Consider the following 9,443-nt stretch of genomic DNA (forward strand, 5'->3'; position numbering starts at 1 on the left):
TTCCAAATACGACAACAGGAAGGCAAAAGTGTTTGCAGGTATCCAAACAAAACCATGGAATAAGAGTCCAATAAAGATGTTTATAGAAAAATCATATGGTCTTTAATGAAATGCAACAGAAGTGGTACACACAGATTGATACGTACAAAAAGACAGATGCATACAATAAAGGTATTTTACATTTCTTGTGCCTCTTGCTGAAATGTAGAACATATCTCTTCATGACCAAGACCACGGAGGGAATAAAACAGAAGTGTTAAAACTCATATTCCAGCTCTTATTTACAGAATTTAGATGGTAACACAGTAGGATATTCTCGCTTTCATAAAAAATATCTTATAAAAGCCAGCTGTTATCTACCGTTACTGAAGAGCTCTGCTGACGTCAGTATCACTATTCACAGCTTGATTAACCGGTAATTGTACAGTTCAGGCTACACTCGCAATGATTATTTCAGTCAGTTCCGGAGACCCTGGGTCCTCTCTCACCTCAGCCCCTTCTCTGTGTTGCCCTTTATGGGTTTCCCCAATTTCAGCACTAACACTGGCTGCAGAATTTACACCCCCAAAGGCATGACAACCAAAGGGCATTAAATATAAAATACTTCACCATTTTATTCTTCCGATTTTTTCAACTTTAGCTTTGTCACCTTTTCACGCGAGGAAGCTTTGGCTGTTTGGGCTTTCTTGGCAGTTTCGTGAGTTTGCTTTTTTGGCTTTTGCTTTCCGGAACGTACCAGGTCTTCGCGTCCCAGCTCAATCATTTTTGCTTCCCACGACTTGATTTCATTCTCATACCGAACCTTATCGTCTTCAGCAAGCTGCAGGTACGGCTGGAAGAAAGTTACGTATCGTTAGGAAATATAAGCAGTTATGGAAGGGGCTGTGCGGGGATAACTGCCAGGTCACATCCTCCCTTTGAGACTAAGGTGACTACCAGACCTACGTGTGCATGCCAGGCACGAACTTCTGCCTCCAGCAAATTTAAAATAAATCAAATTTGCACAAAAAAAATGAAATCTTAGCATTGAATTATGGTTATGTCAACAGATGGCATTCCTGAAGAGGAAATTTATTCATTAAGGCTTTTTGAGTACTAGTTTGAGAGAGTTGGCAAGTACGGAACATGGTATTTCTGCTCAACTTTTTCTACAGCAAAAACGTGAACCTAGCGCAGGTTTTAAGTACACGTTCCAAACAATCCGTAAGGAGGTCATTCGGGAGGAACATACAGAATACTTAAAAATCTGGAGGCTTAGGTCAGATATCAGTATCGCATCTCCTCTGATTTTCACACCCCCAATCTGCAGGTTCATATTTTGATACACTGAAAAAACTGGCAGAAAAGCATGCCCAAGAAAACCCATCTGTGCACACATTACTTGTAGATATCTGTTGCTTTTACCTGTCAGGTCTTGCAATGAGCAGCAAATTAATAAGCTGCCATTTAAAAATATTATAGATTAGAAAAAAAAAAAAATCAAATTGTTGTATGTTATTCCACCTTCCTCCTGAGATGCCACTCAACATCCATTTCCAGCCATACAGAACTTCCATCCCATCCCACCCGCTCACATTTCACCAACACCATGGAAGGAATGGTCACTACTGGAATAAAAATAATGACAGTCTTTCCCAAGATGCACAAAGATGGTCTTGGAGTATTTTCCTCAGTATTATATTTGAACAATCCAGTTCAAGATTCGGTGAGAATTCATTGATTTTGATTCGAGTTTGTCATCAGACCACTGCCTCATCAAAATCCACTGACGTACCTGCTTTTGAGTAGTGGACAGTTTTTGCCATGAGTCAAATAACTGCTTCATCTTTGCCTACAGGATACGGAATATGCAATAAATTAGGATTATTTCAACAGCAGGGTCACCACAGAGGGTTACAGATAAGTGCCAAACTACTGAAGACCAAGTATAAATCAAGGTAAAAACGCACAGTCACGTGGGCTTAATATCCCCCCCTTACTGTAAATAATAAATGACACAGTTCAACAAGTTGCTGGGCATCATCTGGGCTACATTTACAGGTAATATAAGCACAAAGCAGTTTAAAGTATTTAGACTGCCACAAAAGCAGGCAAGCAGAACAACTGAGCTGATTTATAGCAATAGGACATCTCACCCTGCATTCTGGTTTCATTTAAACCAAACCCTAACTTAAGGCAAGCCCACATAAATGTTAACTGTGACCACAGGAAACTTTGTACCACTTTAGGAGTGAACTGAACACTGAACTACAGTATGGTTTATTTGAAAATGACAGAATATAAACCAGATTTTCTCAATACAATAGATCTGTTTTAAAGGACCACCTTTCCCGGCTTACCGCAGGTGAAATTCCCACACTTTCTTTAAAGTGTTCTGACACAAAAATGTTAAAGCCGCTACGAGGTCTTTTAGGTTTTCCAAGGACAGTCAATTCCTTTAAAAAACAAGAAAAGTTATTCAATTCACCAAGCACGTACTTTTTCTGAAACAAAACTTAGCATTTGTCTTTATGGTTTACACAAAAATCAGATTCAAATTCATTTTTTGGTGGTTTATTCTGCAACCTGGACTGTATGTAAAGATGCTTTAGCTATTCTCACTTGACTAATGGTAAACTATATTAAGAAAAGCTAACAACTTGAATTCTCACACATTAAAAAAGGCATTTTAAAACTGCTCCTCACTTCAGCTAAGTCTTCCAGAAACCAAAAACCGTTACCACATTCCACTCAGTATGAAAGTCACGCTGACAAGTTTTCTATTATCTTAGAAAGGCTTTGGTTTCTGGTGTGAACCACGTGCTGAGAGGAGGGCAGATACCCCACTTGGTTGGAGGGGAGAAGGTGGAACAGAACCAGCAGATTTCCAAGGAAAAAAAAAGAACAAATTAGGTTTCTGCTATCAGAATGCTTTGCCTACAGGGATGATTGTACTTTTACAGATAGTCCTGTCTCTCAGGATTTGTATATAAACCAGCTAAAAGGGAACAGGGAAGACGATCTGCGTGAATAAGTCAATAAAGGACACTACCAGATGTGCCCCTACACAGTTCCAGTTCAACGTGCCAGCAGCCGCCCAGGTAGCAAAGTGGCAGAATTCAAAGGAAGGACGAAAAAAAGGTGACTTCAAACAGCCACCACCTTGCAGGGGCAACTGAAAGTAACGGACACAAGGCCTTTGTGAGAAGCTGTTTCTGGATGTCTTTGCAAGCACACAAAGCACTGCTGCTTCTAATGTCTTTTATCACCCGTCATTCCTGAGGCAGTTTTAGGAACTGGAAGTAAAAAGCATGGAAAAGCTACCTGTGAGCACGAAGGTCTAGCTCTGGTCTTCAAACACAGGAAAACCACTGAAATAACTGCTAACACCAGCAATTATTTTAGTCCAAGGGGTTTTCTGGCTTTTGTTTGGGGTTCATGGTGTGTTTTGGATTTTTATTCTAAGAGTCGCTTTTCAGCTCTGCTCTGTATACAAGACAAATAGAAAAGAACCTTCAGCTTCAAGGTACTTACTCTTCTGACCCTGAACAATCGTCTTTTCGCCAGTTGTTTTCTCCGTTCTTCTTTCAGAGCCGCGGCCTGGGCTGGCGTTAGCTGTGCTTTATACGCGGCCAGCTGCTGCTGGTATTTTTGCCAGTCTGCCTTTCTAGCGTCCTCATAAATCTGCAAAGCAAACCATTGCCAACCTCACACACATGCTGTCAGTCTGAAGCACTTGACCATTAAACAAGCTAACACTTCTAATCTACTAAAAAAAGAGAAAATGCAGACCACCCTGGAGCACAAGATTTTTAAAGTGGATAAGTAATTTCAGATGTTTGATTAGAATGGATTCAGAACTCTGATTCAAAACCTGGGCCTGTCCCATTAATGATCTGCTAATCTGGTAACGCTGGATGAGTCTTCAGACGCAGCCCAAAGCAATAACAATCTTCCATACATGGGGGAAATGCTGAAGCGCGGTTGAAATGATTGTCCAGTCACCAAAAAGATTCCTATGCGGGCCAATATCAGGTATAGAAGGACGACAAAACCATGGCCTGGGTGCCGAGCAGAGCTGAGCCAGGACAGCCAGCACCCAGGCAGACCTGAAAAATCACCATCCTGCTCTCCGTTCCAGGCATACAAATGGAAAGGCAGATTTATACTAAAGCACACAGAGCCAGAAGTCCAGAAGGGATGGAAAAGTACTTTAATTCCATCGAACAAAGACATTATTTTAGCTAGAAATCTGCAATTAGTTCCTAACTGAATCTAATTGCTAACTGCAATCAAGGAAAAAACAATCATTTTGCTATAAATGCACTTATAATCAGCAATGATTAGCAATTCAGTTGTTTTAAATTATCCCTTGAAACTGCCACTCTTTAAGAAACTTCACTACCTATGACAAAAAGAAGAAACTTCAAGAAAGTTACCTGTAAGTTTAGTCTCTGGTTTCTATCTAATCAGCAGAAAAAAAAGCTGGTCCTTTCATCAAAATTAATTGAAGTTTCACCTAACATGCATATAAGAGCAGAACAACTTTACAATACTTAAGTTATTATACACGTAATGCACACACATCTGCAATTACCCTTCCAAAAGAAATGAGATGTTGGCTCCCAGCCCTGCAGCCGCAGCGAGCAAGACCTGCGTCTTTCTCTGGTAACAGATTAAAAATACAGAAACCATGGCCACAGGTACAAAGTATCAAAGCTTCTTTCCCTGTGTACTTCAAAGATCCAAATTCTCTTCAGAATTGTATTTATGTCTAAACTTCTGTACAAAAGTGCCTTTTAAATGTTGTTTTAAAAAACCCCCAGCAAACAAAGAAAAAAATCACCACACAAACCAGAAAATCCACACAGGACACCAAACAAAACCCACCACCAAGATTCTATAGAATTCAAAGTACACAGGGCAAAGATACAAACTCACCTGCTTCTGTGATGCTGGTAACTCCTTCCAAGCACCTGCTATTTTTCTAACCAGCTCCACATTGCCTATTTCTGTCCGTTAAAATTAGAAAGCAAGAAAATAAAGATCAATATTGTATCTCTAGCAAACTGCTGCCATTTTTTCCAAGAAAAGCTGTCACTAGAATATTTTTCCTGTACAAATGCATTTTCGTCCTTTCATAAAACTTACTTACTGGGGCAATTAAAGGGAACTGTAATATTTGGGGGAGGAGTCCCTGTTCTTGCTGCAAACCCAAATGAAACACACAGTTATAAACGGAAGCACCATTCCGAGACAGACAGCTACCACCTCTGCACAAGAGTTTCTTTTTTCCAGTTCTCTGTTTCTGGCAAAAAGAGTCTACTGGATTCTTCAAAGCAAGTATAATGTGACTTTATCCACCTGATACAGCACATGTGCTTGATCTTTACTAAAATAAAGTCCTTCATTTACTATATTATTCAATAGAAGGTTAAAGAAAAAATAATTTCCTTCTCTCACAAACAAAATTACAGTGACTTGAATGTGCTTTGGTTTCCAGCTGACTGCCTTTGACAAAGCCCTTGCACTATGGTGCTTTGATGAGGTTTCCAGCCAGACCTGAATTTGTGAATGGGGAAAACAAAATAATTAAAAAAAAAAAACAAATAAGAACCCAGAAGGTGGTAGAAAGAAAATATAAGCTTTTATTTTCTTGAAAAACCCTTTCCAGGCTTTCGCTCTGCTTCATGCTAAAAGAAATAATAAATCTTTGTCTCTCCCACCTCACATGTACAGTTCAGCCATTTAACAGTAGAATTAAGCTCTTATCAGTAACCTGACTTTCAGAATTCTGGCAAAAACAAGACAGGTGGGGAGTCTCAAGTCGAAGTATACTGAGCTATATATATATCTTTGAAAACACAACGCTTTGCCAACGACACAAGAAAAAAAAAAGTCAGTTTATTTTTTAACATTACCTCTATTGGAACAAGAAAGCCCCGAATTCTCAATTTGCAGTGCACTTATTTGCAGATTACTCACATTTTGGAAACGTGGAAAAGCATGGTGTGGCACACACCTACAAAAACCTCTGCAAGTTCAGGGTCTCAGCCTTTCAGACTGCTGAACTCTTGAACCACTGAGCAACACAGGGTATCAAAGGGGCTCTATACTCAGATTTACCTCATGACTTGCCCAATGTGACCATGGATCTTTAAATATCCTAACACTCATTTCAACAGTATTTTCAAAATCAGCACAGCAATGCATTTTGCTGCTATCTGACAAGAGTGACCACATTGCCTATAAATGAATTTTTAGATAACACATTAAACACATTCACAGAAAAAAACATTTTCTTCTAACTACAGTCACTTTTTCTCACATATACATCGAGGTAATCCAGTACGTGTAGTTTTTAAATTGCTAAGGAGCGAAATAAAATCATATCCAGCTCATTGTATCAGCAATGGTGCACTTCAAATACATATGGATTTAAAGATAAACGAAAATAACAAATTATTGCTAACACATACTGCCAGGTGAACTCTTCCCTCAAGCATTTTTAAAGTTACAGAAAAGCTTTAACTTTCAGGGCTTATTGAGTATAAAAACTAAGTTAACACATGCAGAGGCAGGAATTATGGCAATGCTGAATCTCCTTGGGGTACATTACGGACAATGAGATGGTTTAGGTCTCCTAAAACCCGGGTAATGTACTTTAGCTACTTCCTGACACTCAGTTTCACAAAGTGATACTTTGTTCCAGTTTCCGTTTAGGAAGCGCTGGGAGCACCCGGAGGAGCAGCAGATTCTCTGGGGAACCCAGGGGGTTCAGATCTCTGTGTTTCAAAGAATCACAGTGTCAGGGGTTGGAAGGGCCCTGGAAAGCTCATCCAGTGCAATCCCCCCATGGAGCAGGAACACCCAGATGAGGTTACACAGGAAGGTGTCCAGGCGGGTTTGAATGTCTGCAGAGAAGGAGACTCCACAACCTCCCTGGGCAGCCTGGGCCAGGCTCTGACACCCTCACCGGGAAGAAGTTTCTCCTCAAATTTAAGTGGAACCTCTTGTGTTCCAGTTTGAACCCATTGCCCCTTGTCCTGTCACTGGTTGTCACCGAGAAGAGCCTGGCTCCATCCTCCTGACACTCACCCTTTCTATATCTGTAACCATGAATGAGTCCCCCCTCAGTCTCCTCTTCTCCAGCTCCAGAGCCCCAGCTCCCTCAGCCTTTCCTCGCACGGGAGATGCTCCACTCCCTTCAGCACCTTGGTGGCTGCGCTGGACTCTCTCCAGCAGTTCCCTGTCCTTCTGGAACTGAGGGGCCACAACTGGACACAATATTACAGGTGTGGCCTCCCCAGGGCAGAGCAGAGGGGCAGGAGAACCTCTCTGACCTACTGACCACCCCTTCTAATCCACCCCCGGATGTAGCAGCGCGAAGCCCCGCGGCCTCACCCGGGTTCCTCTGCCGGAAAGCCGCGTGCTGCTCCTTCAGGAACCGGAAATAGGCCGTCAGGGGCCGCTTGGGCCGCTCCTCCGCGCCGCTCCCCCGTGACAGGCACCTCTCGGCCAGGCCAGCGCTGCCGCCCCTGCACACAACACACCGCGGTTACCGCCGCGGGCACGGGGAGAGCCAGAGCGCCCCGCCCACCGCCGCCGGGCACCCCCCGCACCTGAGGAGCCGCTGCGCGCCGCCCAGCAAGGCCGCGGCCCGGCCCAGCAGCGCCAGCGCGCCCGCCATGCTGCCGCCGCACGGCACGCTGGGACTGCGACCTGCGGATTGGCTGCTTGTTGCTATGACGCCCACCAAGGGGCGGGGTGAAGAAGAGGCACCGCCCCCTACCCGGACCCAAGGTGACCCCGCGCTGGGTCCCTGTGCCCGCTCCCGGTTCAACCCCCCGGCCCCGCCTGACGCCGGTTCATGCACACGGGACACGGTGGGAGACGGTCTGAACAGCAATTCTGCCACGTTTATTAGGCCGGAGGGGGTACGTGCCGGCAGAAATCAGTACAGAGATCAGAAACTTAATTAAGTGGACGAGCTGCGGCCAGAAACTAACAGTACAGTTTCATTAATGTCCTCTTTCCAAACAAGAGACAGGGCAGCGCTGACAGGGAAACAAGGTGCAGAGATGAGGCCAGTTCGTTCCATCACAGCAAACACCCCAGGACAGAGTAACCCTTTAACCATTTTTTGCCCCCTTAAAATAGCATTCATGTAAAAAAAAAATCATTAAGAGAGGAACACTGACTGAGAAGTAGAGGAGATGTTTGTCTCCCTAGCTGAAATCTGACCAATGCTTTGAAACACTCAAGCTTCAACTCATGTATTTACCTCAGATAGCACTCCAAAAGCAGAAAGGCTGAACCACTCTGAGGACCAAAACATGGCCTTATGCCTCTAGAACAGCACGTTCATCAGACAGAAATTTTTGTTTAGTATTTAAATACACCTTGCTCATGTTGTTTTTCACTCGCCCTGCGATGGAAAGTCATTCTGGCACATATGGCACACAGAAAAATTACCAGTTGCAGCACAGATGTTCACAAACCATCCCTAATACAAACCCGTAAACCAAAAGAGAGGAGCGAGTCAACCTTCCTACTTCACACAGATGTCACCAACATTCAAATAACTTCTAGTACAAACATATTCTACCCATCTAGAAAAAAAAGCTCTGGGAACGCATTCTGACGGTCACTTTCCTACCACCGTTTTATCACTAAGTACAAACCATGGCTTTGCCTCCTAACTACATTGTAGGAGTTCAAGTAGAATGAAGCACTCATTTTAATAACAACCTCCGATGTATTCAGTACAGTCTGAAGAGAACAAGGATATGTGAAGCTTAAGAGAGCCACTCCGCACCATGCTCTTGTTTCAAAAGTCATGGTTACACCATGAAACAGTAGCGCAAAAGTAACATTTTCCCGTAGGTGACCCACTTACAGAGGTAGCATTCACTACAGTAAAATTCAAAAATTACCACCTTAAAAATGTATTTTATGCTGACAAATTTCCCAACTGCAGGTCACTTCTATTTCATGGGCAAGGTACAGAGAAAAGCACTAGTCACACGTTTTTATTTTCAGATAGCAAAGAACAGACTGTAGGAAATAAGTTTTTAATCTGCTTTATAAGAGATTGCCCCTCTTCAGCACTGGGAGTTTTCCACATGCATAGTCTGAAGCAACTGAAAAGCCACTTAACGAAGTTAGTTTCAAGCATGAGAAGTTCACTGTAACTCTGATATTGCAGATAAACCACGTTAACTCAAGTGTTTGACGTTCAAACACTTGTATATTAATTTACAGAGGAAATACCCCATGTAACATGTCATTAAACTAGTCGGAATCCTATATAAAACAATGTGCATCACATGCTAAGTAGATTCGGTTAAAGCTAGCATAAAGATTAATTGCAACACGGTTCTAAGTTGTATGTGATGCATGGCTTTACTTTCCCTTCTGCCTACAAGACACGTGCACACTTAATTTTTATTCTTTAGAACAAG

At 42.6% G+C, this 9,443-nt stretch overlaps 1 protein-coding gene across 1 annotated transcript; it reads right to left on the reverse strand.

Moving 5' to 3' along the window:
• Positions 1-79: 79 nt before the first annotated feature.
• TFAM (transcription factor A, mitochondrial) lies at positions 80-7,714 on the reverse strand. Its single transcript, XM_065843853.2, has 7 exons — positions 7,602-7,714; positions 7,384-7,517; positions 4,921-4,991; positions 3,514-3,663; positions 2,340-2,435; positions 1,775-1,831; positions 80-832 (listed from the first exon to the last, which is right to left on the reverse strand). Exons 1-7 carry the CDS (start codon positions 7,667-7,669, stop codon positions 614-616), a joined length of 795 nt encoding a protein of 264 aa, XP_065699925.1. The 5' UTR covers positions 7,670-7,714; the 3' UTR covers positions 80-613.
• Positions 7,715-9,443: the final 1,729 nt, after the last annotated feature.

The sequence above is a fragment of the Patagioenas fasciata genome, chromosome 8 (assembly GCF_037038585.1).
Source record: "Patagioenas fasciata isolate bPatFas1 chromosome 8, bPatFas1.hap1, whole genome shotgun sequence".
Taxonomy (NCBI): Eukaryota; Metazoa; Chordata; class Aves; order Columbiformes; family Columbidae; genus Patagioenas; species Patagioenas fasciata.

Excerpts from the sequence above, each read along its gene's own strand:
- TFAM (XM_065843853.2), bottom strand. The coding sequence starts at position 7,669 with ATGGCGGGCGCGCTGGCGCTGCTGGGCCGGGCCGCGGCCTTGCTGGGC. Across the intron at positions 7,518-7,601 it reads GGCGCGCAGCGGCTCCTCAG|GGGCGGCAGCGCTGGCCTGG; the intron begins GTGCGGGGGGTG and ends TGTTGTGTGCAG. Across the intron at positions 2,436-3,513 it reads GATTGTTCAGGGTCAGAAGA|GAATTGACTGTCCTTGGAAA; the intron begins GTAAGTACCTTG and ends TGTTTTTTAAAG.